At 40.3% G+C, this 27,461-nt stretch overlaps 1 protein-coding gene and 1 pseudogene across 1 annotated transcript in view; one reads left to right on the top strand and one right to left on the bottom strand.

The window, feature by feature from the left end:
- Hecw1 (HECT, C2 and WW domain containing E3 ubiquitin protein ligase 1) overlaps positions 1-27,461 on the bottom strand; it is a 287,449-nt gene that overhangs the window by 47,110 nt on the left and 212,878 nt on the right. The window contains exons 16-22 of the mRNA XM_026410640.2: positions 21,166-21,271; positions 20,171-20,267; positions 14,377-14,460; positions 13,877-13,986; positions 6,949-7,069; positions 5,978-6,091; positions 4,785-4,937 (exon numbers count right to left, since the gene is read on the bottom strand). Of these exons, the coding sequence (XP_026266425.2) occupies positions 4,785-4,937; positions 5,978-6,091; positions 6,949-7,069; positions 13,877-13,986; positions 14,377-14,460; positions 20,171-20,267; positions 21,166-21,271 (785 nt within the window). The remainder of the gene's footprint in view (positions 1-4,784; positions 4,938-5,977; positions 6,092-6,948; positions 7,070-13,876; positions 13,987-14,376; positions 14,461-20,170; positions 20,268-21,165; positions 21,272-27,461) is intronic.
- Positions 8,808-11,564, top strand: LOC113198055 (prostaglandin E synthase 3 pseudogene; annotated as a pseudogene).

Genomic DNA, 27,461 nt, shown 5'->3' with positions numbered 1-27,461 from the left:
GCCACACCCGCTCTGCTGGAGGTTAAGAGGCATCTAAGGCAGCAAGTCAAGGGTGGCCGGATTTGAGAACTCAGGATTCTGGTTTTCTCAGTGTCATGGACATCCTGGGTGCAAAAGTGACAGCAATGGGTCCTTAGGCAGAAGCTGCTGCACTTGCTTGCTGCTGTCAGCTTGTGCAAGACCCAGAACAACTTCATCTAGATCTCAGCTATCCTAGTCACCTGTCCTTTGTTTGTTTAAATACTGGACAAAGAGCTCATGGAACAGGAAATGCAAAACCTGTTGAGTTTTCTGTTAACCTATTGGGCACAAGCACAAGAATGGCTTTTAGTAGGCAAATAAAGGGAGTAACTTCAGTCATGGTTTTGTTAAGATTCTTATTCAAAGCCAAAGAAAACTCTGTGCAAAGTGGCTCGATTCCACTCAGCTGTGGCTGTGACTGCGAAAAGAAAACCTGTTTCCTCTCGGCCATTCTGAGGTTCCCATAAGAGAATAGCCCAGTTCTATATGGAAGTTCATGATGCACTTGGATGCCTTCCCCTGGGAGGTGCGTGGCCTTGCTCTGCATTCCAGTCTCCTCCATCAGCTCAGGACTCCAGCCACTGAGGCGTTCAGAGTGGGAGCCTTGAATGAGGTCCTCTCACCACTTCATAGCAAGTCACCGTCCAATGTGCAGGCTGAAAGAAACTCTCAACTGACACGAGCTTGATTTAGAGATGGCTAGTTGGTTCAGAAAGCCACCTTGTTTGTGGGACACCCCGCAAATAGCCTCAACATATGTGAGAATGTCAGTGGAAGCAAGTCAGTATGCTGATGTGCGAGGCCAAGTCCTCCAGCAAAGGAGACAGAGGTTAGTTGGCCCTTGAAGGCAGGCACTTCTGGGTCTTCCATTCAGAGGACTTGGCTAGTTCTTACAACATCACTGGCTCACTCGATTTCCTTCCTCAATGCCATAAAGGATAACGGACATATCTTCAGAACCTCGATGGCCTCTTGATGCACAGATGAGTGAAAGGCTTCAAAGCCAGGTTGAGAGTTGGGGAATGGGTAGCTGGTAAGGCACCTTCTCAATGGAAAGTGACTGAGGTTGCTTTCAAGTCGGTGTCCCATCAAATGTGCAGGTCACACAAGACCAGTGTGTTTTCTGTGCTTTTCCATTAGGCCTTTGCATCCGGCCTTATTTTGTGGCCACACTGAATCATGCTTGACTCCATGGTTCCTTCAGAATGTTGAGTCCCATTCATCTCACTGTGCTGCTTGTCCTTGCTACCTTCTGCCACCATCCAAAATTCTTGATCACCTGCCCTCTTAAACACTCTTATTCCCTGGATGTCCTAAGTGACAACCTCCCAATCCTTTGCCACAGACCCTTGAAGCCCCCGTTCTGTTGTCCACATCCCTTCTTCTGCCTCCATTTCTTCAGACTGTCTTCTCTCCTCACCACAACTGGCTGCCTCCTGCCCACCTCCTGCCTCTCCAGGCCCCCTTCATTTTCTATCCCATCCTCTCAGGCCCTGAGCTCTCTGGCCACCTCCTTGTAGTATCCCCTTATGGATTCCTTCACTCTGCTCACCCAACACAGCAGAGCTGTCCACACTCATTGTGGGCCTCAGCTCTGCTTGCCGTTGGCCAAGGTCTCGTCCCATTTCCCACAGCTGAGCCAAATCCCAGCTGGTGTCTCCCAAATCTCACTTCCCAGCCCAGCTGCTCTCCTGATAGCTGGGCCCATCATTCTAGTTAGGACAGATAGATCATATTTATCACAGAAACTATAAATTCTGCATGTCAAAGAGTGAATTCGTTATCTTTCCTCTAAATATCTTCTACTTCATATAATTCTTATCATAGTAGTATCCATTAAGCCAATTGTGCAGCCAAAAACCTTCAACTTGATTCATATTCCTCTTTCTCTCTCATCTCAACAGTCAGTGAACACCAGAGCTCAATCTCTTCTCCATCTGAGATGCCCCTGGAGTCAGCCCCCTGTCTCTTTGACAACTCTTCTGCCTAAGTTCTGAGCTTCTATATCACCCCTTGGCTTAGCCATGGTTTCAGAGATACTCTACAGTTTCCAGTCTTATCTCCTCAAAATTATTCTCTACACTCTGGCAAGGTTTACTGTTTTTGTAGGGGATAAGACTATCTGATTCCCATCTCTGTCTCCATCTTCACTTGTGATTGAATATAATCCAAATGCATAGGGATGTTCTCCAACTTAAGATGGTTTGACTTATGATTTTAAAAAATCTTAAGATGGTACAAAACTAATATGCATTTAGTGGAAATTGTACTTTGATTTTGAATTTGGATTTTTTCCTTAGCTGGTGATATGAACTAGGAACCTTCCTCTCATGCCCTAGCATGAGATACTGCCTACAGAAGTATCGAGTACAGCTCCCAGTCAGCCACATGCTCACAGGGTAAACACGCAATCCCCTGTAGCAGGTTGTGTTGCTAAGCAACGATGCTGCACAGGTTAGATATAGTAAATGAATTTTTGACCTACAACAAGTTCAATTTATGATGGATTTATTGCGACATAACCCCATTTTAAGTTGAGGAGCATCTGTAGATGCATCATATATGTACCTCAGGCTAACACATAAATGTATATATGTAGGTATGACTTAGCGTTTAAGATTATTATAACTTTAATTGTTGGTTTATTCATGTGTTCCTCCCACTGCTTGGTTTTGAGGGAAGAAATCTTATTTCAGCTTTATACCCTCCAAACGCATAGCATTTGCTTCATTTATAATTGTTAAATTAGTGAAGATATTCCCCACAACACCTAATGTGGTCCCAAATGGCATGATATTTTGTGAAAGTATTTCTTTCTTGATTGCTGATTTGAATGCATGACCTCGAAGACACTATCTTAAATTTCATGCTCACCAACTGGTAAGAGAATTGAGGAGTTATATTACATATAATGCATGTAGAGACATGTAATGTATATATTCTTTTTTAATATTTAACTTTTAATTTTAGGTGGACACAATATTTTATTTTTATGTGGTGTTGAAGATCGAACCCTGTGTCTGACACATGCTAGGTAAACACTCTACCACTGAGCCACAACCTCAGCCCAATAATATTCTTGTGTGTCATGGGTTATGATGCTCTCCACTGTCAGAATGGAGCCTTCTGAACAGGACCTAAGTGAGAGCTGGCATTCCATTCTCAGGCCCATGCATCCCTTCCTGTGGCTTGCCTGCTCTGCCTGCCCCCTGCCTGTGTGTTTCTGCCTCACAGCCCTCATCATCTAATTACTGACAAGGAAAAGGAGAGAGAGGAAGAGACAAATGGCAAGTTTGTTTTATCTTGTTCCAAACTTGTCCTGTGAACGCACTCCACCCTTATTTAAGAACTTCAGAGCAGAACGTGTGTTATGAGAGAGGAAGGCACGTTCCAACATCTGGAAGCTCTATGTGGGTTATACTGATGCTCTGTAACAAAACTATAGGGACTTGGATTCTAAAGCCAGCCATAAAGAATGACTTTATGACATTTGCTGGTAAATGGATGGATCTGGAGACTATCATGCCTCGTGAAATAAGCCAGTCTCCCAAAACCAAAGGTCAAATATTTTCTCTGATATGTGGAAGCTAAACCACAACAAGGGATGGGGGGAAGATTAGAAGTTCAGTGGAGTAGACAAAGGGGAATGAGGGGAAGGGAAGGGAGATGTGAAAAGGAAAGGCAGTGGAATGAATCTGACAACCTTCTTATGTACATATATGAGTCACCACAGCAATCTCACCATGGTGTACGCCCATAAGAAATTAATAAAAAAATAACTATGGGTAAATGGCAGAAAGATCAATAGAGGGAAGGGAGCAGGGGGTGAGGATAGGGAAGGAGAAGGAGAAGTGCTGGGGTCTGAATTAGAACAATATATATTCAATGCTTGTATAATTATGCCAAAATGGGTTCTACTGTCATGTATAACTAAAAAGAACCAATTAAAAAAAATAAAGCCAGTAGTCCAGATAATACCCTAGTAACTCCCTTCAATAGCAGCATAAATAAGATGTCAAAGAGTCCACATTAGCTGTCTCCAGTCCACATTAGCTGTCTTTCACTTCCCTCTTGATAAAATCATCTTGGCATGAGATCATGGATAATTCAGACAGGCATGGTGGTGAGATAGCAGGAAAGTGCATGCATCCCAGATGTCCCATGCAGCTTTCTGGATTCTTCTAATATCTGCATCTGAGGTCTCTTTTTTCACAAAGCTGTACAGGATTGATACTTATCTTCTTACATGTGTCAGTCATTGGTGATGAAACGAGTCAAGAGAAAGCAACCAAAGAGATACTTGATTTTCAATTCAGAAGTCTGCTCAGAGATCATTTGACCCAGCAAATTTATTTTACAGTAAGATGCAGAAGTCAATGCTAAAACCATTGGTTCAAGGTCAAAGAATTTTAAACCCATGAAACCTTCAAGATGTCTCCACTGGGGACATCTTATGATTTTAGTAAAATTTTCAACATGTATGACCTGTGTCTTCTTATTTAGTGTATTCTCAGAAGGCAATTATTCTATCTTGCATCAATTTGAAGTTGCTATGTTATCAGTGTCTCAGTGATCTATCATGGCATCTGGGTAAAGACTACAGACTCTTGCATCTAAGGCTCTGCTATCTACCCACTCTCATCACCCCTCATAATATCTGGCCCTCACCTCTGAATGCAGTGACCTCAGAGAAATGCTGCTGACTTTTGACTAAGAAAGATAAGAATTCTCAAACACAATAAAGTGAAAATTATAGACCTTACCATTCAAGGTGGTTTTCTACAAACGCAGACATGGGGCTGATCTGCACCGTGTAAGTATCATTTGCAGAGTACTCAAAGAGTCCGTAGTAAGGGTTGAAGAGCTCCTGAGACAAAAGGAAGAAGAACTCTCGAGAAGGACCACTGTAGTCCAGGCTGCAAAGGAAGAACAGGTCCAGGAAGCTCATTTTGTGTCTGAAAGGGGAGGGACAGCCTCTTATCCAGATTCTAGTAGGTTCTTTTGGAACAGGGCTGGGGAAAGCAGAGACCAATCTCTGTTCTTTACAGTGGATCTTAGTGGAATTAATTTATGGTACTTAATGAGGTTGCAGTAATTGGTGTAGGGGTGCTTCTGAGCCAGTTGTTCATGAGTTAACTCTGTTTTTTTTGGGTTTTTTTGGGGGGTGTATTGGGGATTGAACTTAGAGGCACTTGACCACTGACCCACATCCTATTTTATATTTTATTTAGGGACAGGGTCTCACTGAGTTGCTTGGTGCCTTGCTTTTGCTGAGGCTGGCTTTGAACTTGTTATCCTCCTGCCTCAGCCTCCTAAGCTGCTGAGATTATAGGCGTGCAGTACCACGTCCAACTTCATGAGTTAACTCTATGGCAATGGTCCTTATCAGTGTTTCCAATCATTTAATACCTAAGGGATAAAACAGACAGCTGCCCCATTATAAAAAGGGGAGATCTGAAAGAATTTCATGTCAGTGTGTGTGTGTGTGTGTGTGTGTGTGTACATAGATGAATGAGAAAAACTTCCAAGTGCATTCTGATGTGTGATGTGCCCTCTGAGGGGGGCTTACCCTCCACACTTAAGTGAATTCCACAAAAATACATGAAAAGACTGGTATGTCGTTGCATTTGTGCACTCCAAACGGAAGAGTTTTTTGCTTAGATACTCAGAAGAGTACACCACCTACAAAGTAAAGACCCAGTGGCTAAGGAATGTATTTGTGGATTATACTTCAACGACATAAGCTCAGACTCTAGGATACGTCAATAATCTTAGTTTTTGAGGAATATGAAACCTAAAGTTTGGCAACATCAAAGACCTCCTGGCAGTGCCTGATCTGAATGGCCTCAGAGCATAGGCTTAGAGCATCTTGCTTTTTCTTGAGAAAAAGCCCCGTGAGCCTGGGGCTCTGGTCTGCCCATATCAAAGAATCTGCATGAAACTCCTGGTTCCTCACCCCTCCTCTCCAACAAAGGTGACGTAGAGCTTGTTTCTCTGGAGCTCCTTCCGGGAATAGGCCATCACTTGATTGAAGGTCCCCTCCAACAAGTGGTCCCGACGAATAATGAGCCTGAGAAGAAGAGGTGGTTGTGAGGGGTGGCTCTGGAGCTGGGGTGCGGGACAATGTTTCCTGTGAGTTGTTAAGATCAGGTTTATGGTCTCACCCGGCTGCCTCTCTAGTGAGAGGGGAAAGGGCAAGATCAGTTCACTTCTCAAAACAGGTAGACAAGGAAAACGTGGACACTTATTATTGGGTACCTGCCATCGTACTGAACTACTTTAAGATTCTTTCTAGAACTGGGGATGTGACTTAGTGATAGGGCACTTGTCTACCATGTGTGAAGTCCTGGGCTCAATCCCCAGTCCAGGGGAAAAAAATGAGTTTTTTATTTTTAACAATAATTCAAAAGGATGCCTCTTAAATTAAGAGATCTCTTAAGTTGGGTTCGTAAGTTTGGGCTCAGCTTTTCAATGTAAAAAACAGTAAACCCAAAAGGTAGAAAAAAAAATAACCATTTTACTTGGACTTCAATTGCAAAGTTATGAAGAGTCCACAAATTTGACCAATGAGTTAAATTTTGCCCGAGGAAGTAAGAGGAAAATAACATTTTTAAAAATTAGGTCAAGATTCTTTGTTTTGTGATCATTGACATCACATATGCCTTTGTCTGAAATCTACTGTTCTTTTTCTCTCTCCTTCGCTTTTCCTTCTCCTTCTCTCTCTTCTCTTCCCTTTCTACCTCCCTTCCAATTTCTTAAATTCCTTTCTTCTTTCCTTCCAACTTCCTAACTTCCTTCCTCCATTCACACCATACTTGCTACCGCACCAAGGTATCCAATCTCAAAAAAAAAAAAATGCAAAGATATAAAAGATAAAGGGTTAGAAACCTGTCATTGAAATTCAGTGCCAAGCACTGAAGCACTCACTTAATTTTCCCTGGACCCTGACCAAATCCTTTGGCTTCTAGTTTCCGATAGAAATTGCGGAGCTTGGCCTCAAAGTCTCTCCGATATGGTGAAGGGGCTCTTGCACTGGCTCTCTGTAAACCTGCAGAGGGAAGCACACAGCCTGTGGGTGAGACTCTTCATCTAAGAGCAAGTCTGCAGAGCGATGGTGGAGAGGGACCCAGCAGAGTCCTGTGTCCTCACGGCCTTCTTCTCTAAGGAGTTCCCTTCATTTCCTACAGTCCTTCAGTTACTTTTATGGTAAACAAAAGAGGAAAATGACTGCTGTGGAATATATCCTATGTCTATTCAATTATTTCAAGTGGTAATTTTCTCTAAAAGTACCCTGGTGGGCTTTATCTTGGCTTCATGGTACGTGGATCATCTGGAACAATTAACATAAATTGAACTAGAATAAAATTTTCCTGTAAATTGCAATATTGCAAGAAGTGATTGAAACTAGAATGAGGGACAGGACTTTTAACATGTGTGTTTGTCATGCTTCTACATTGACATTGATGCTAGGAAAAAACCTCTACCCTAGGGCCCAGAGCATTTAGGAATTTATATTAGTTACCTTGCATCAAAGAGCAAATTTTATAACAACAACAAGGATAATTCACTGATTCTACATAGATGAGTTTTTTTTATCATTAGAGAGCTTTGAAAATGCTTTACTATCATTATACACCTTTTAACAAAAAGGGAAATGGAAAAAGTAACATTCTTATCCCAAGTTTTACAGATGGACCAAATCATGGTTCACCCATTTAATAAGTATTAGTTACTTGTTATATTTAGGGTACTAAATTTATAATCTAGAGAAAACTTATATGAGTAAACTCACAGAAATGAGTATGTAATTACAGTTTGAGATGACTGCTATCCATGAAGGAAAGGAACACAGTTCTTTGAGAATACAGAGCATACTGGCCAAGCCCAGGAAAAGTTCCCTGGAGAAGAACTTAAGATTGGCCTAGACACCCTTCAACAGATGAATGGATAAAGAAAATGTGGTGTATATACATGATGGAATATGACTCAGCCATAAAGAAGAATGAAATTATGGCATTTGCAGGTAAACGGATGGAGATGGAGAATATCATGCTAAGTGAAATAAGCCAATCCCCCCCAAGCCAAAGGCCAAATGTTTTCTCTGATATGTAGATTCTGATCCATAATGTGTGTGTGTGTGGGGGGGATGGCTATAGAAGAATGGAGGAACTTTGGATTGGAGGGGAGTGAGGGGAGGGGAAGGGGGTCTGGGAATGGGAAGCATGATGGAATGAGACAGATGCTATTACCTCATGTGCATGAATGGTGTGACTCTGCATCATGTACAGCCAGAGAAATGGGAAGTTGTACTCCATTTGTGTACAATGAGTTGAAATGCATTCTGCTGTCATGTATAACTAATTAGAATGAATTAGATTGAATGAGTCAGGAAAGTTTCCCTTTGACTAAGAAAAGAAATAATCTGGGAGAAGAACAGTGCAGGAAGAAGATTAGCAGATGCAAAGGTCCTGAAGCAGAATGGAAAGTGGTGCTTTGGTTTGTCGCACAGGATTTGAGGGCCAAACTGATGCATAAACAAGGCTTGAGAAGTGGGCAGGAGCCACATCGTATTAGGTAAGGTACATTTGTTAAGCAGTTTTGTTTTATGCTAACTGTAACAGAAAGCCATTACATGGGGCTGGTATGATGTGACTTGAGTTATGAAAACATCAATCTTCCTGCTGTAGAGAGAAAAATGTAGGAAGGACCAGGGTAGATTTAGAGAGCTCACATGAACTGGGCTAGTGTCAGTGCAGCATAGATGTTGAGGAGTGGACTGTTTGGAGATGTCTTTATGGGACAAAGAACTGGATGTAAGTAGTGAGGGAAAGGTGGACCTCAGATTTCTAACTGAATGAACTTTGGTGACATTCGCTAAGATGGGGAGTAGTGGAGAAAGAATGAATTTATGGGGGAAGATCATGAATTTGGTCTTTGGAGCTACCTGAGGAGGCAACTTAGGGGAAGAGTGAGTGGTGGTGAATAATAGTAATAGCTGCTGAAAGATCAGGGAGGAGGCAGAGACTTACACATTGGGTTGGGTGACCAGAGGTCCTGGTGACCTCAGAAATGTACATGACCTCCTCTCACGTACAGGCGTGAAGAAGAATAAGATGTGTGCAGGGTTAGTAGGCTTGTAGGTTTGGTAACAGTCACTGGAAGAAAGTTCTGTTGGAGGACTTTTTTCCCCCAGTGGAGTAAACTAGAAGGAGATAGGAAGGGGTTTTGAGGGTTGGAGGTTTGAGGGGCGTAGAAGTGTCTGAAATAGTAGTAGAGGGGCTCCAAGAAGTAAGCTAGGGTTTTCTTTTGGGTGTTCAAGGTCCATGTGAGTTGAGAGGTGATTAACTATTTGCCCAGGCAGGTGAACTGTTCAAGAGCACCTAACTGCAGACGTGCATAAGGGAGACAGGAAGGCTAATCTAGAGGTGGAGCTCTGCCAGTGGATGCAGATAAGATGAAGAGGACCAGTGGAGTTCAGGGCATTGGCAAGGATGTTACTGAAACAACGAACCACAAAATCTATGCTGGATAGAAAGGAGAGAATCCCATGCATTGGTGATCCTGGCGAAGCCAAAGAATGGTAATAGGCAAGAAGCAGAATAGGCATGTTGGAGGGAAGAGGGTGCTTAGGTTGGCAGTTTATGAGATAACAAGGTCAGAAACATGACTGTGGGAACAAATGACGGAGGTGGAGGAGGAACAGGTTGCTGCAGTCAAGGAAGTCCAGACGCCAATACACCTGGGGTGTGAGGGAATCCACAGTTGCCAATATTAAAACTGAAGGAGTAGCCTTGGTGAAGGACTAGGCTTCAGGATAGAGGGAACCAGATCACAAGTCTACAAGTGCAAGTATAATTTCTGTCCAGCAGATTATAGTACATTTTACAGCATGACTTTAACGACTGTTGGTACTACCACTATCCTTGTGATCACTCCTCATTTTTCTAGAGATTTATGCTTCACCAGATACTTTGATATAAACTTCTAGAGTTCTCTATCTCTGCGGCACTCAGGTAAATTTCAAAAAGGGCTATAATAATGGAAATTGCCAAATTTAACACACACACAAAAATATTTGGGTTGTGTAATCTAGGACCACATGGTCAAGGCTGGAGAATAAAAAAATTAAGTACTTTGACAAAAAGAATTGAATGATTACATAAATTCATGGCATCAGTAATGTCTTTATTGGCAAAGTTGATACCTTTAAAAAAACTTAGCAAAATAATTTTCATTTAGCAAACAATGCTTTATTCTCTCTTTTCTTTTTGCCATATGATAGCTCTCTCCTATAATGATGTTAAAATCCTGCTGTGTGGCCAAAGGTGTTTTTTTTTTTTTTTTTTTTTTTTTTTTTTTTTTTTTTTTTAGACCAAAGTGTAGATATGTCAGAAGATATTTCTACAACAACAGCTCATCGTGCAGACCAATGGCTCCCCCAAATGGAAGACTGCTCCTCCCAAATAGGTGCACACTGGAAATGTTCGATTGTCCTGATGTTGGCTCTAACAAAGCTCCTGGTTCTCCTTTCTCCCAGGCAACAGGATTTCAGTTATGTTATATGTCAGAGGGAGTAAGCCCTGGTCATTTCATAAGCAGTGTCCATGGTACACTTGTTGGGTGGCTGTGACAACAAGGAGACACTGTCTTCAAAATAGATTTTATCAGTTGGCAAAACTACTTTAAGAGATATTCTGAATGGCCCAACTTGGATGAGTAATACTAAAAGACATTCCAGCTTTGGAGACTTAAGGAGTAATGTTGAGTGAGACATTCCTTTCAAGACATAGAACCCCTTGCTAAATTTTCTCTTTGGCATTTTCCCACTGGCTTCAAAAATCAAATTTGGATTCTGACTCCTGAGGTTGTGAGATAGAAAGTTCCTATGGCTGCTCTCTCTGCCAGTGCATCTAGCCCGCTGCTGCCCTTGCCTAAGGGGAAGGAAGATTCCAGGCCCTGATTCTGGAGGAACCAGATTCTTCAGCAGTCAACAGAAAGGTTCCCCTGCCCCATTCACAAAGCAGCCTGCTTTTGCAAAGTGATACCATTGAAAGGACTATATTTTCATTGAATTTTGTGTTGAAGAGAGTAAAGATGTTAATGTAAATTTTGAAAAATCCAAATTTACTTTCAGCTGTCTTGGAGGAAGTGATAATTTTAAACATTTAAACTAAATTGATCGTTTTTTACCGTATTGATCCAAATGATTCTAAGCATAAAAGAAGGAACAGATCGATTTTATGCTGTTGACTAAAAGGAGAGCCTAGCTCATCATGGCCTAGGTTAGCAAAAGACAGGGCAAAGCTTCATCAATGGCTGAGTGTGGACTTCAATAATTGGAAAGACTCGGAAGATGATTCAGATAAGACTTGTGTGATTTTGGTCATTTCTCTGAGAAACAGACGTAGGTGAACAGCGTGGGTGGTGATGAGGATGTAGATTTACCAGAAGTAGATGGAGCAGATGATGATTCACAAGACAGTGATGATGAAAAAATGCCAGATCTGGAGTGAGGAATATCGTCATCACCTGGATTTTGAGAAAGAAAATTACTTCTCCATAAGATTTCATGATTGAGAAAATTCCTGAGTTGATAGCTCTCAAGACAGTTATTTGCTGCCTTTCACCCATTTTTTTTCTACCTGTTTTTTTAATTTCCTTTTTAAAAAGGCTTCACTAAGACTTGACAATAGACCATTATACGGGGCAAATTAAGTCAGCTAAGGTGCTATCCTTATGCACGGACATTTCCCAGACTTCCATGAAGCTGTTGAGATCCTAGGCAATTGACAGCAGTTGTGATAAGTAAAAACATTTCACCTAAGTCTCTTTTACTTCGTAACATAATTACCGACATGATAGGAAGCTCTCCACTTAGGGAAAGTCTAATTAAATTTTAAGTTTTAAAATATGAATTCAGAGTGGTTGAAACAAATTGGCTGACATCTTAAACGGATAACCTACCTTTCTTCTGATGTACCCTATAGGATTGTTCCAAAAAAATTTACTGCCTATTATTATATGTGATTATTTGTCAGTGTTCCACATGCATCTTAGCTAAAACTAGTGAAATTCCCTTAACTTAGATGGTTTTTGAAGCCTATACATTTGGTATTGTTTGGCCCTTAAGCTTTTACATCTCTTAGCCTGGAGGATGAAGAAAGCTGTACACTGTTGCTTGAGAATCTGTACATTTAGACCAGATTTGTATTTGGACAGTCAATATGACAAATGAGTGAAAAAAAATGTTGATACATTATTGGATTTTTTTAAATTTCTTTTTTTGATTCAGCTGAAAAACCTCAATTTTATTTCATGACAGTAGAGATTTTTTAAAAAATGTCTACATTCTTTCTAGTAAACTGTTGGAAGATTTAAAAACATAAAGTTATAAAGGAAATTTGGGGTTACTATAGAAAGCTACCACAATGTGATAATGCAAATCAAATTCAAAGGGGGTGTTATGATTTAGATATGAGGTGTCCCCACAAAACTCCCCTGTTAATGTAGGAATGTTCAGATGTACAGTGATTGAACTGTGAGAGCTGTAACCTAGTCAGCTCATTCTAGTTTGAGTGGCTGGATGGTAACTAGAGGCCGGTGAGGTATGGCAGTGGAGGTGGGTCACTGGGTTGTGCCCTGGAAGGGTCCATCTCCCTTATGGCCCTTCCCCTGTCCTGCCTCCCTGCTTCCTTACTGCCAGGAGCTGTGGCCTCCCCCCATGATGTGCTGCCTCACCTTGGACGGAGCTGTCTATGAACTGAAACCTTTGATACTATGAGCCCCAAATAAACTTTTCCATCTGTAAGTTGTTTTTCTCAGGTATTTGGTTCATAGCGATGTAAAAGCTGACTAAAATGGGGAAATCTCTAATACTGATCTGATTTGGAGGTATGGATTTCACCTCTGCCAGTCGTCTTGATGGTTCTAGGAAGTGTCTTTTTTTTTCCACTAAACATATATTCCCCCTTTTGGAATAGAAAAATACCCACAAATTATTTTTATATAATTCTCATACACAAAGTAAACAAAGGAGGAACAATTATACATGGTGTAAGAAAATCCTTTGGGATCTTTGTGGAGACATAACAATGGTCTCCAGGAAATATGTCACCGTAATTGGTATCAAATAGAATTCTAAATCATAAGGGGACTGTTTCAGAAAGGGTCTTCCCTTTGAAATTCTTGGAGAGTGCCTTGGGAATGCAATAGCGATTCAGAGCAGGAAAACAAACTTGTTCTGTAAGTGGCCATATAGTAAATATTTTAAGCTTTGCAAACCACAGGACTTCTGTTGCTGTTATTCATGTCTGCTGCCGTAGTATGAAAGCTGTCATAGAAAATACATAAATTACAGGCATGGCCAGGTTCCAATAAAACTTTATTTATGGGCACTGAAATTTGAATTTCTTATTGTACTCATATGTCCTGAGTGTTTAAAAATTTTTTTCAAGCATTTAAAAATATAAACCCCATTTTTGGTTGGGGGCATTATAAAAACAGGCGGCAGTTTTGAATACCTAATTTAGAGAATGCTTTGGTTTTTTTTTTTTTTTTTTGGTGGTACCAGGGATTGAACCCAGGGGCATTTAACCACTGAGTCACATCCCCAGCCCTTTTTTATATTTTATTTAGAGACAGAGTCTCACTAAGTTGCTGAGACTGGCTTTGAACTCCAGATCCTCCTGCCTCAGGCTCCCAAGCTGCTGGTATTATACACCTGACCTAGAGAGTGCATTTTTTGATCAGGAAATTAAGAAGGACTGAAAGAGGAAAGACTTGCATACAGTTGCCCATCAATTCTTTTCAGCTTGTGGAAACACACAGGACTACTCATAGGTCATTCCCAAGTTACCTGGAGAGTTCTGAGGTGAGGAACAGGGTGAACAGCGGGGAGAAAAGCTATACCCGGGGTGGAAGGCAGCCTGCAGGGGTACATAGGACATAATCTCTTCTTCAAAGAGGCTGCAGAGTAAAAAAAAAAAAAAAGTTAGTTCTCTATTCCCTGAGAAAGTGAATTGGCTAATAACAGTTAAATTTCTTAACAAGCAACAAAAGCAATTAGATTTATATGTAACATAAAAGATAGGCACGCCTTGCTGGCAAATTCTCAGTGTTTCTTTTTTAAAGCCCTAACTAATCCCATAATAAAGTCTCCATCAAGAACTCTTTGTAGTTCTTGGTGCCCCATCACAAGATGGACAGCAATCACCAGTGTGAGAACACTACTTCAGTCCCAGGTACTAGACACTTCTAGAATAAAGAACAGGTGTTTCATTCTGGCCCTTTTCTGCTGTGGTGTGGAACTGCTCCGTGCAGCTTTTCTAGAATTTTTTTTCAGGTACAGATCCTTACCTCAGCAAAATAACTAGATCTGCATCACAGGACAACTTCTCAAGCCCATGATTACCCTCAGTCCGAATATAATGGATTTTCTCCCTAGAGTAATGAGGAAAATAAAATGAGAATTATATACCAATACTTAAGCTAAGGTATAAATCTTTTTTTGTATCTTGCAATGTGACTGAGTAGCCGGGGCCTAATGTCCAGTGCATTTTGTGGTACTCAGAACTCATCTTGCAGGCTCACAGGATGATCTATAAGGGGTGGCTTTTTCTCAGATTCACACTGGTACAGAATCTGAGGAATACAGCAAAGTCAGGACCCCAGAGAGCGAAGATGAATGTGGAGCTGGGTCAGGAAGTGTTGCTAAAGTACTGCTCTGGGCTTATGGTAAATTTGAAGCCATGGGAAGATAAGGAATGGAGAGTTGCTTGGGAAATCTTGTGGTTGATGATAAAGTTATAATGCCACACTGGGCACAGAGGATCCAGACGAGAGTCTCCCTGGTCAGTCAATACCCAGTGATCCACTCCTCTGTCTATACCCAAAGGACTTAAAATCAGCATACTACAGTGATGCAGCCACATCAATGTTTTTAGCACCTCAATTCACAATAGCTAAACAGTGGAACCAACCCAGATGCCCTACAATAGATGAATGGATAAAGAAACTTTGGTATATATACACAATGGAATATTAGTCAGCCTTAAAGAAGAGTGAAATTATGGCATTTACAGGTAAATGGATAGAATAGTAGAATATTATGTCAAGTGAAGTAAGCCAATCCCAAAAAACCAAAGACCAAATTTTTTCTCTGATAAGTGGATATTGATCCATAATGGGGGGGCAAAGGAAGAATGGAGGAACTTTGGATTGGACAGAGGGAAGTAAGGGGTGGGGAGGGGGTATGGAGGCAGGAAAGATGGTGGAATGAGAAGGACATTATTACCCTATGTATGTGTATGATTGCACGAATGGTGTGACTCTGCATTGTGTACAGTGGAAAGTTGTGCTCCATTTGTGTACAATGAATCTAAATGCATTCTGCTGTCATGTACAACTAATTAGAATAAATTAAAAAAATACCCAGGGATCAATTAATCTGTTTAGTTACAGCTCACCTATTGTAACCTTTTTTTCACAATCTCCAACTTCAACGTTGCAGATTATTTCAAATAAGTGTATGGATATGTAACACTTATTTTGATCGAATTAACCTTGTAATTTGCTTCGCTAATATTATTCAGATCCAGGCCTAAGAATCATTCATTTGTGTGTGTGTGTGTGTGTGTGCTTCAAAAGAGTGGATTATTTTGCCTTTCTTAAAGAGGATACAGCAGAAATCTGGGAAAATTTAAGGATTGATTTTTTTTTTTAGAAAAATTATTTAACCTTTTTTTTCTTTGTGTTTCAATTTTTATTTTGAGATAATTTGAAGTTCATGTGCAATTGGAAGAAATAATACAAAAGCATCTCATAAACCCTTCGCTCAGTTTTTCCCAGTGGCAACTCAGGAATGGATGGGTTTTTAAAAAAAATCCATTTTCAAACAGCTGGAGATAGAACTTTTCCCTCTGTCAGATTGAGAATCTGAGAATTGAGAATTCATTGAGAATCCAAATCTTTACCATAACTTTTATATTTTCAGAAATATAATCGACTTGACACTTGGTGTGGGGATTTTTTAAAAAGGGAAGGGAAGGGGAGGGCTAGGGATGTGGCTCAAGCGATAGCACGCTCGCCTGGCATGCGAGGGGCGCTGGGTTCCATCCTCAGCACCACATAAAAATAAAATAAAGATGTTGTGTCCACTGAAAACTGAAAAATAAATATTAAAAAATTCTCTCTCTCTCTCTCTCTCTCTCTCTCTCTCTCTCGGGAAATAAAAAAGGGAAGGGGAACTTGTTGGCCTCTTACAAAGACATACTGTGCTCAATCTGTTATCGGTTCCTAGTATCATTGCTTCCACAATATCACCCACGCTGCTCCTTCCTCTACATCTATGTTTACCACGGTCCACGTGAGCATCATGTCTTACGTATGTTGTCTCCCACATAGCTTCCTGCTCCAGTCTAGCTATTCTCCATAGAGAAGCCCAACTAGTCATTAAAAATACAATCATATTTCTTTCCCGCTGTAAACTCCTTAATTGCTTCTCCAGTAAAATTGCACTTCCAATAAAAATCCCACCTCCTTCCAGTTATTGCCCAGATCTCCCTGTCCAAAGTCACCATGGTCTTTCCACCAGACCCCATCTACCTCTGAGCCCAAAAGCCTTTCTTTCATTCCTCACTGACACCAAGCTTTTCCTGCCATGGGGACTTTGTACACTCTCCCTGTGTCCCAACCTTGCATCTCCGGAACAACTCTTTCTCATCCTTTAGGTTTCAGCTTAAGTACCACCTACTTGGAAAAGTCCTCCCTGTTTAGGTTGTAAGTCCTCTTCCTCTGCCACCGCACTTTATCCCTCTCACTGAATTCTGATCACGACATTCACGGCACTTAGCACATTATTTATATATTTGGCTTAAAAATAAAAAACCTCCAACAACCCAAATCTTATCCATCATCTGCCTCTCTGAGTAGACTGTAGATTCTATGAGAATATGTCTGGTTTGCTTGTTACTGCTTAGATAAGCCCTAGCACAATCCCAATTCAGGACAGTTGCATAATAAAAGCACTAGTGGCAGGAAGGAATGAATAAATCAGGACTGCTAGGCACTCCTTATACATAAGAGACGTCATTAACTCTGGGTTTTTTTGGCTCCATTTCCCCCTCCATGTGTAGCTTTTTAAATTCACTCACGTCTGCTGAGCACAGTTTTCTGAGAACACATTCTTTACCCCCTAACCCAGCAACGGCTTTTGTGGACCGAAGACATAGATTCCTGGCTCCCCCAGAAATGGCAAAACAGGGGTCATGATCCCCATTTGAGGACCAGAGAAAGTTTCTTCGGGGTTCTGGTGAGAGGAGGTTTTCTTTTCAATTCTTGGACATTTATGGATCTCACATTGCTTTCAGAGGGAGGAAGGATTCCCCTTGGAATCCCTTGAGGATTCCCTAAAATTGTTATGAGTCAAGCAGCTGTGACTAGCTTCCTTGGTCTCATGAGCTAGACTTCCCCAAGAGCAAGTTTTTGCGAACTTTTGAATGTCACGGCCTCTAGGTCTCTCCTAGTCACTGTGGGCCTGCTGTTTCTGATGAGATATTGGATTTCTCAAACTGGGGTCCACAGTTTCCTTAGGGTCCATTAATTGCTTGAAATTATCTGCACAGATTTTCATTTACATGTGGGGGAGAATTGAAAATGGCTTTCATCAGATTCTCAAAGGATTCTATAACCTTAAAACGGCTGTTAGTTTCCATACTAGGTGATTTCCAAAGTTCTTCCAATTCCAACATGCCCTGATTTTAGGTCCACTCAGCTGTGAAAAATTATAATTGTGTAATTCCATACCACTTCAAAACCTTTAAGGGTTCTTGAAGTTTGTTAAAATGTGATATTACATAGGAAGGTTAAAAACAGTTCACTTTTCTCTGGAAATGTATTCTACTCTTTTACATAGGGGATTAATATTTTTTAAAACTTTCCTAGAGATCAAAATGATACTCTAGTGCCTTTGGTCAATTTAAATTCCTCTAAAAAGTACCCAGTAAACTCATGATTTAGTGGTAGAACGAGTAACAACAACAACAAAATGTTCAGGTGCAATCATGTATCAGAATCACTTCAGGTAGTACAAACCCCATGGAATCCTTTGAGGATTCCCTAAATTGTTATGAGTTAAAGAGCAGCGCCCCCCGGAAAGGCCCTACATGACCAAGTAAGGCAGGTCATTCTTAGGAGTTGAACAGGGACTGGGGATGTAGCTCAGTGGTCGCTCCCTAACTGAACATGTGGGAGGACCTAGGTTTGATCCCCAGCACAGACAAAAACGGAAAAAAAAAAAAAAAAAAAGTAGTGTTTCCGATCTTTAAGTAGAAGATCAGGTTCTGAGGGACAGAGCAGATACAAAGATAAGGAAGTTGAAGGCCCTTCTCCAAAGGACTGACAGTGTGTAGGGAGACAAGCAAATGACAGAATCCAAGAGATCTAAAAGTATCTCAGAGGTGCAAAAAGAAAGCTATTAAAACTAGACAAGAAAAATACTAACGTCTGCCTGGATCACTAAAATTTTACATTTGATCTGAGTCTTTAAAAATTTAAAAGGAGCTGAGATAATCAGGTGCTGTGGTGCATAGCCAGCCTCTGCACTTAGCAAGGCCGTAAGCAACTTAATGAGACTCTGTCGCAAAATAAAAAATAAAAAGGGCAGTGGTTATGGGACCCTGAGTGAAAAAAGAAGGGGGATGAGATGCCCTTAATGGAAAGGATAGCAGGGGCTTGTTTGGTGGAGGCAGAAACCCTTGGAGGATAAAACAGTGCAGAGGGAGAGTTAGGTGAGGGCCAGACTTTGAAGACCATGGATGCTGTGCTTAGAAATCGTGACTTCATTTCATTCACAGGGAGCTCTGTGAGCTTTTTTGGAGGGCAGGGGGAACACGATTTGATCTGTGCTATCAGAAGGTAACTCTAGTTGTCATGGGGTGGTAGGGGATATCTTATGAGAGGCCCTTGTGAAGTCGAGGGGAGAAATGATGAGGACCCAAACTTGGGCCCTGGCAGGGAGAAGAGAAAAAGACTGGAAGAGAGAATGCACAGAGGTTAATATTCACAGGTGAAGGTCGGGGGGTGGGGGTGGGGGTGGTGGGGTTTGAGGTCAGGGGCAGCAGAGAGAATGGGAGTTCTGATTTATAGAGCAAAACTGCAGGGAAAAGAGGTGTTAATGAGGGGGCAGTGAGGGGAAAGAGTAAGTGAGTGAGCCATCTGGAGGAGTTGGCAAGGATTCAAATGGTTATTCCAAGGTGTTAGTGATTCACTGAGAAACTCAAAGTAGAGTATTATAGTATTATAGGTACCAGCCAGATTCAAGAGGCCACCAAATGGGAAAGGAAGAATTAGAGACAGTCATGGACTGAGTTTCAACTCCACTTCCCTTCTCTAATTCTTTACGGGCATCCTCACTGAAGCTTTCCAACAAGTCTCACATTGTGACCTTGTCCCAGTGATGAGACCGGGGACAGAGGATTGAATAATACGTCTCTATTAGGGACCCTGAGCTGGAGTAAGATTTCAAACCCCAAAGGGCCACACCCTTAACCCCCATGCATGTCAGGTTTTTGAAATGTTAAACAGTGAACTGAAGAAGAGAGATTTTGAGTTTCTGGGTGAGAAAGCAAGATTATGTTCAGGGAATATTTCCTCTTTTTTAGTCCAGGTGGCTGTCCTTTCCAAATGAAGTAATTTGATTTCAGAGACACCTGCTCAGAAATGTCTCTAATGGATGCTAGGATTGAAGTTGTTAGGACAACTATGTTTGTGGGTTGGTTTTTGTATATGGTGACTCAAAATTCTGTTTACTACTAACAAATTTTAAAATAAAAAATAATTTATATGGTGCCTCATATGAGTAGTCTTCAATGACAACTATTTGGTTTCCTTTCTGTGTTTGTCTCTAAGTCCATGGAAATCACTTCAGCATCATCTAAATAGGCAACTTGACAATATGACTATGTCTGCTACTGCTACTTTCCAGAACACTGGGTCTTTCATTTTGAGGATTCAGGTTACAATTTAAATGCAAAAATAAAATGCAACAGAAGTTTCTTCTCCTCTCTCTCTCCACGGAAGTGTTTTCCCATCTGAAAAAGAAAAAGAAAATCTAGAAAGACCTAGAGCTCTAGGGGTGAGGGATGAGCCCTACCTGAGTGTGTGATTTCTTGCCAAGCTTGGCTGACGCTCTTGTAGCATTTCAAAGATGTTTGGCTGGCGAAGAAATGCCACAATCTTGTCATTATATGCTGAAACAGACAAAAGAGCACAGTTGTGGTTGAGTCTGCAGCCCAGGCATGATTTCTCCGATAACAGGAAAATGCCTGCTGGATACCAGGATTAGTGTAGGAATTTGGAGTACTCATAAAAAAGAGTAAGCTCTTGCATTTTAAAAGTATGACATAATAGCATTATTATTATTTTTTAAAGATCAAACTCAAAGTGAACCAGATCTAAGTTAAGCATCCATAATATGTCAGGCTCTTTGCTGGGTGTTAACTCATCTCTGCTTGAACAGGTGAGGGAGAATAAAACAGCTCTCCCATGAGAGGAGTTCTCTCTTCCTTCTATCTTTTCTTGGTCCTTTTGCCACAGATATTATGGCAAAAGACTCTTTAAGCGTTCAAAGAGATCCTTAAGCCCATGGCCATGTGTTGATTTCCCAGAAACAAAGATGGAAATACTCAGTATCTAGACTCTCTCATCTCATTTCCTTTGATACAAAGGGCACAGGTTTTGGAAAGAGGTAGTGAGGTTGCTAATGAAGACTGCAAACTCTCCCCTTTTATATGCAGAAAGAAAGCTATAAATTAAAGGCTGCATCTAGCAACAGTAAAATCCACCACCTCAATTAAACTATGTTTTTCTGGACAGAGTTGATAAACAATTGAATGGAATAAAGAAAAAAGGGGTGCGAGGGTGTGGAAGAGAGTAGAGAGAGGCAGGGGAAGAAAGAAGGCTAAAGTGAAAAGGGGCAGAGGGAATAATGGGAGTGAAAGGTGGGGGAGTGTCATAAAAGAGCAGAAAGAAAATACAAAATCTTGGATATTGAAGGATTCATGATAACAACAACAGCAACAGCAACAACAACAACAACAAAAGGCTAAGTATTGGGTAGACAGGGGTTGAAAGAAGCATTATACATACCCAGTGGCAATGCTTCATGTTGGTGTTGGCTTCGAATAGCAGCTACTAGGCTGTGTCCTGGCCTGGCCAGTAAGGAGGCTCCTCTGTTTCTAGAGACTTCTGAGGCCTAATTTTAAAATAAAAGCGTAAGATTTAAAAATCTGTCATCATTTTCAGACGATCTTTTGATACTGATTTTTAAACACGAGGGGGTAAAAGATCCTGACATCACCTAAGTTAAAAAAATAATAATAAGGTTAGGATCTTCCGGGTGATGGTAAAATAAGCAAGTTTCTAAAAATGACTGAGTAGTTTATAAGCTATATTATGTTTTTTCTTTTCTTTAAAATTTTTTTAAAAATATTTTTTAGTTGTAGAGGGACACAATCCCTTTATTTTATTTATTTCTTTTTATGTGGTGCTGAGGATAGAACCCTGTGCCTTACACATGCCAGGAAAGTACTCTCCCACTGAGTCACAAGCCCAGGCCTGAATTATGTTTTTAAGAAAGTGATTGTGTCAACTGTCATGGATATTAATCAAATTAATATACTGAATAGACTAAGAAACATTCTCATCAAAAATATGATAGAGAGAAATTCTACATACATATTATGAGTAAGACTGATTCATAACCCTTCTTTCTCATGGTGAGAACTGGATTTCAATATAGGACTCGCTCTTTAAAACAGTGTTGACTATACTCAAAGTGCATTCTTTCTTGAGCACCTACTGTGAGTTCATTCACTGAACTGGCTTCACTTCATACAGTATCTTGTATCACCACAAATTCTGACCTAATCTCCCCAGAGCAGACACCACCAAACAAAGCCCCTGAGGCCTGATTATTCCTAAGCCCCACCTGCTAAAACTCCCCTCCACCCCAGGAGTGCATTGATCTGGTGGTCTGTGTAGACAAAACTCCACTACAGTACCCCCCCGCCCCCTCCACCACTATTTTATCCTACTTTATATAGGTGAGAAAGGAAGCTGAGAGCTATTTCAACCAGCTTCAGTCTTAGGCCACTATTTGGCACCTTGAAAGAGGAAGGGGTTAATAACTCCCAGTCCTTATGCTCTCTTTCTCTGTCTCTCAGTAGATTAGCCCAAGAAGAAATGGAAAGAAGGACAGTTGGGCATAGGCAGTCACCATGTATTCTTGTCAACTCTTTTGACCTCTCCATGGAGACAATTCTTCATTTTTCATTAGGAATCTAATTTCCATTGTGTTTGTGTGTATGTGTTCTTGCTGCACTAATTGGTTCATGGGCATATGTATGTATACATATTTGTTTCTTCCCCCCACCTCATTTTTAGCATTTAAAAAAATGTGATAATTTTTCCTTGCCTTGTCTTTTGAAGGTAAAGGTTTTTGGTTTGTTTATTTTTATTTGTTTCTTTCTTTCTTTTTTTTCTCCCCCCTAACAAATTTTCTTATTTTTTTCTCTCTCTTCCTTTAATTATTTTTTCTATCTTTTCTCTTCCTTCCTTATAACCATCACCTTCTATATCTGTTATGTTTCAGAAATGAGGTGTCTCTCAAAAGCTCATGGGTGAAATAATGAAAGAAAGTTTAGAAGTGAAATGATTGGGTTATGAGAGCCTTAACCTAATCAATGTATTACTCCCCTAATAGGGATTAACTGGGTGGTACCCATAGGCAGGTAGGGTGTGGCTGGAGGAGGTGGGTCATTAGGGGCGTGCCCTTGTGGTATATATTTTGCTCTTGTTGATCAGTCTCTGCTTTTGGGTACAATGTTTCCATCTGCTTTCATTTGCCACACTCTTCTTTCATAATGTTCTGCTTCATCTTGGGCCCCAGAGAATGGATTCAGCCATCTGTGAACTTAGACCTCTGAAACGTGAGCTCCAAAAGTAATGTTTTCTCCTCTAATTGTTCTTGTAAGGTCTTTTGGTTACAGCAGTGAAAAGCTGACTAAAATAGAAAATGGTACCAAGAAGTGGGGTTGTTACTGTGACTAACATGACCTTGTGGTTCAGAAGCTATTGGAACTTTTTGGAATTTGTGGGAGGAATTTTGAAAAGTTTAACAATGCAAACTGGAAAAGCTTTAGAATATTGTAGGTGGACCTTTATGGGAAGTTTCAGTGGGAGCTCAGAAGACCATAATTTTGATGGGAATGTGGACAGTAAAAACTGGGCTCATGAGGTTCAGAGGAAAAGAAGGACACTATAAGAAATTGGACTAGAGGCCCTTCATGTTATGTTCAGGTTAAGAAGTTATCTGCATTTTCTCCAGGTCCTGAGACTTTCTGTGAGGCTGAATTAAGTTTTTTGCTTTCCTCATTTTTTTAATTGGTGCTTTATAGTTGTACAGAATGATGGGATTTATTGTTACATATTTGTACATGCACACAATATAACAATATAATTGGCCTAATATCACTCCCCAGCATTTCCCCTTCTCCCTTTCTGCCTCCCACCCCTAGGGTCCTTTACTGATCTCCCTTTGAGTTTTAGGAGATCTACCCCGACCTTTGTTTTCCTTTTTCCTCTCTAGCTTTCACCTGTGAGAGACAACATGCGACCCTTAACCTTCTAACTTGGACTTATTTTGCTTAACATGATGGTCTCTACTTCCATCTATTTTCCTTAAAATAACATGATTTCATTTTTTTAATGGCTGAATAAAACTCCATTCTTTATATATATCACATTTTCTTTATCTATTCATCCATTGATGGACATCTAGGGTGGTTCCATAGTTTGGCGATTATGAATTGTGCTGCTATAAACATGGGTATGCATGTATCATTATAATTGAATGACTTTCATTGTTCAGGGTAAATACTGAGAAGTGGTCTAGCTGGGTCATATGGTGGTTCCATGCCTAGTCTTTTGCTGAGCCTATGAGTCTGAAGGTGATGAACTTCTTAATCTGGCAGAAGAAATTTCTAGGCAGTAAAGTGTTCAGGCAGTGTCATGTATATTGCAGGCAGTTTTTAGCCAAGTTTATTGTGATCATCAGGAGCAGAAAAGCAAAGCAGAAAGATTTAATTGCTGTTTGACCAGAAAATTGTGAGTAAAACTGGTGCTATGGAAGGTGTGGTTGTTAAAAAACTTATAACCACTAAAGGAGCTAACTACTTTACCCAAAACAATAGGCAAGATGACTTGAGGGCATCTCAAGAATTGTTAAGACATACCCATCTTAGCCTCAACAGTGTAAAAGAAAAAATTATTTTGAGTAGAGACCAGTGGGGCACCCTGCTTGCCCAGGGGGGTCCTAGGAAGTTGTTTTACTATGCTCTGTTGTCCAGAAGCTTAGAGACTTGGCTGCTGCTCAAGATAGTGGCAGAGCTTGGCAGCAACTATGGAGTGCTGGTTCTGTAGGAATGTAGGATGCTGGAGTTAAGGGGTCATGGAGGCTTCCACTAAGATTTCAAAGGAAGGCCTGGGAGGCCAGGCAAAGTGCAGCAGGTTCAGAGTCCCTGTGGGCTGCCTCTGAAAGGAGGATACTTGGAGATGTGAGGAGGAAGTTGAAGCTGCAGTGGAGACCCCCCACCCACCAGGATTAAGAAATGCCAGTGCTGAGAAATGTCTATGAGGAAAGTTGCAGGAAATGAGCACAGAAAAGCCAAGAAAGAGGCCATGTGGGCACCAAGATAAACCAATGTGGAAGTACACAAGCTTTTGAGAGAGAACGTCACAATCTATAGACTATTTCATCTAGCAATAGTTCAATACACTTCTCAGTGACTCATGGAACATTCTCCAAAATAACCATATTTTAGGCCACAAACCAACTCTTAGAGAACACGTATATATAAAAACTGATATAATTCCTTGCATCTTATCAGATAATAAAGGAATGAAATTACAAATCAACATGACAAAATCCTACAAAACTATATAAACACATGAAGATTAGGATGAATGGATGATAGAAGAAATCAAGGGAGAAATAAATAAAGAAATTGAGACTCGGGTTGGGGATGTGGCTCAAGTGGTAACGCGCTCACCTGGCATGCACGGGGCACTGGGTTCTATCCTCAGCACCACATAAAAATGAAATAAAGATGTTGTGTCCACCGAAAACTAAAAAATAAATATTAAAAAAAAAAAACTCTCTCTCTCTTGCTCTTCTCTGTCTCTCTCTTTAAAAGAAAAAATGAGACTCAAATGAGAATAGTGATACAACATACCAGAGCCCCTGGGATGCAATGGAGGCAGTTCCAAGAGGAAAGTTTATAGTTATGGATGCCTACATAACAAAATCAGAAAGATTCCAACAACCTAATAATGCATTTCAAAGCCCTTGAAAAAGAACAAATCAATTCCAAAACCAGCAGAAAGAAGGCATAATTAAGGCCAGAGCTGAAATCAATGAACTTGAGAATAAAACACAATACAAAGGATCAATAAAATTAAGAGGTGTTTCTTTGAATATATAAACAAGAATGATAAACCCTTATCCAAACTAACCAAAAGCAAGACAGAGGGCTGTGGCTGTGGCTCAGTGGTAGTGCAGTTGCCTGGCATGTGTGAGGTGCTGGGTTCGATTCTCAGCACCACATATAAATGAATAACATAAAGGTCTATCAACAACTAAAAAAATATTTAAAAAAAAGAAAGGGAGAAAAACCAAATTAATAAGATTAGAGGGGAAACAGTTGAAATCATTACAGACATCTCAGAAATCCAGCAGATCATTAGGGATTATTTTGAAAACTTATACTCCAATAAATTGGAAAATCTAGAAGAAACAGATACATTTCTAGACAAATAGGATCTGCCAAAATTGAATCAAGAGGAAATAGAAATCTTAAACACACCAGTAACTTGTAATGAGATAGAAGCAATTAAAAAAAAACCTTCCAACAACAACAAAAATTCCAGAACCAGATGGATTCTCAGTTGAATGCTAGCAGAGCATTAAAGAAGGGCCAATGCCAATACTCCTAAAACTATTATATGAAATAGAAAGGGATGGGACACTTCCAAATTCAATCTATGAAGCCAATATCACACTCATACCCAAACCAGATAAGGACACAGTAAGGAAAGAAAACTACAGACTAATATTTCTGATGAGCACAGATACAAAAATACTTAATAAAATGTTAGAAAATCACATTTAACAGCATATTAGGAAGATTGTACTCCACTACCAAGTTGGTTATATTCCAGAAATGCAAGGATGGTTTAACATACACAAATAATAAATATAATTTATCACATGTAATACATAATTTTATTATCCAAATAGAATTAAGGACAAAAATTGTACAGTCATCTCATCAGATGCAGAGAAAGCCTTTGAAAACATTGAAGAATCTAGGGATAGAAGGAACGTGCCTCAACATTATAAAGGCTATATATGAAAAGCCCAAAGTCAATCTCATAGTAAATGGGGAAAACTAAAAGCATTTCCTTTAAAACTTGGGACAAGACAAAGATGTTTTAGTCAGCTTTCTCACTGCTGTGACTAAAAGACCCAGCCAGAACAATTGTAGAGGAGGAAAAGTTTATTTGAGGGCTCATGCCTTAGTCCATAGAAAGCCAGCTCCATTCCTCAGGGTTTGAGGTGTGGCTGAACATCATGGCAGAAGAACATGGCAGAGGGAAGCAGCTCACATGATGATCAGACAGCAGAGATATGCCTACATAACAAAATCAGAAAGATTCCAACAACCTAATGATGCATTTCAAAGCCCTTAAAAAAGAACAAATCAATTCCAGATATAAATGTATACCCCAAAGCCAAACTTCCAATCCCCCACCTCCTACCATTACCAATCAGTTAATCCCATTAATTCACTAATTGAGTTAAGACTTTCACAACTAAAAATTCCTTTTCCAAACTTTCTTGCCTTGTCTCACATGTGAGCTTTTGGGGGACACTTCACTTCCAAACCATAACAGATGCCCACTCTCATGACTCTTATTTAATACAGTGCAAGAAATTCTAGCCATAGCAATTAGGAAAGAGAAGTAAATAAAAGGAATAAAAATAGGAAAGGAAGAAGTCAATTATCAGTGTCGATAAGATCTTTTACCTAGAAGTTTCAAAAAAACTGCACCAAAAAACTTCTAGAGCTAATAAACCAATTTGGCTAAGTAGCAGATTCTAAAAATCAACATACAAAAATCAATAGCTTTCCTATATACCAACAATGAATCTTCTGAGAAAGAAATCAGGGAAACAATTCTATTCACAATAGCCTCAGCCAATAAACAAACAAACCTAGGAATAAATTTAAAAGTAGGTGAAAGACCTTTACAATGAAAACTAGAGAACACTGAAAAAGACACAAGTAGATGGAAAGACCTCCCATATTCATGGATAGGTTGAA

This window comes from Urocitellus parryii, chromosome 3 (genome assembly GCF_045843805.1).
Source record: "Urocitellus parryii isolate mUroPar1 chromosome 3, mUroPar1.hap1, whole genome shotgun sequence".
NCBI classification, from domain to species: Eukaryota; Metazoa; Chordata; class Mammalia; order Rodentia; family Sciuridae; genus Urocitellus; species Urocitellus parryii.
This window is presented reverse-complemented; position numbering and strand designations above follow the sequence as displayed.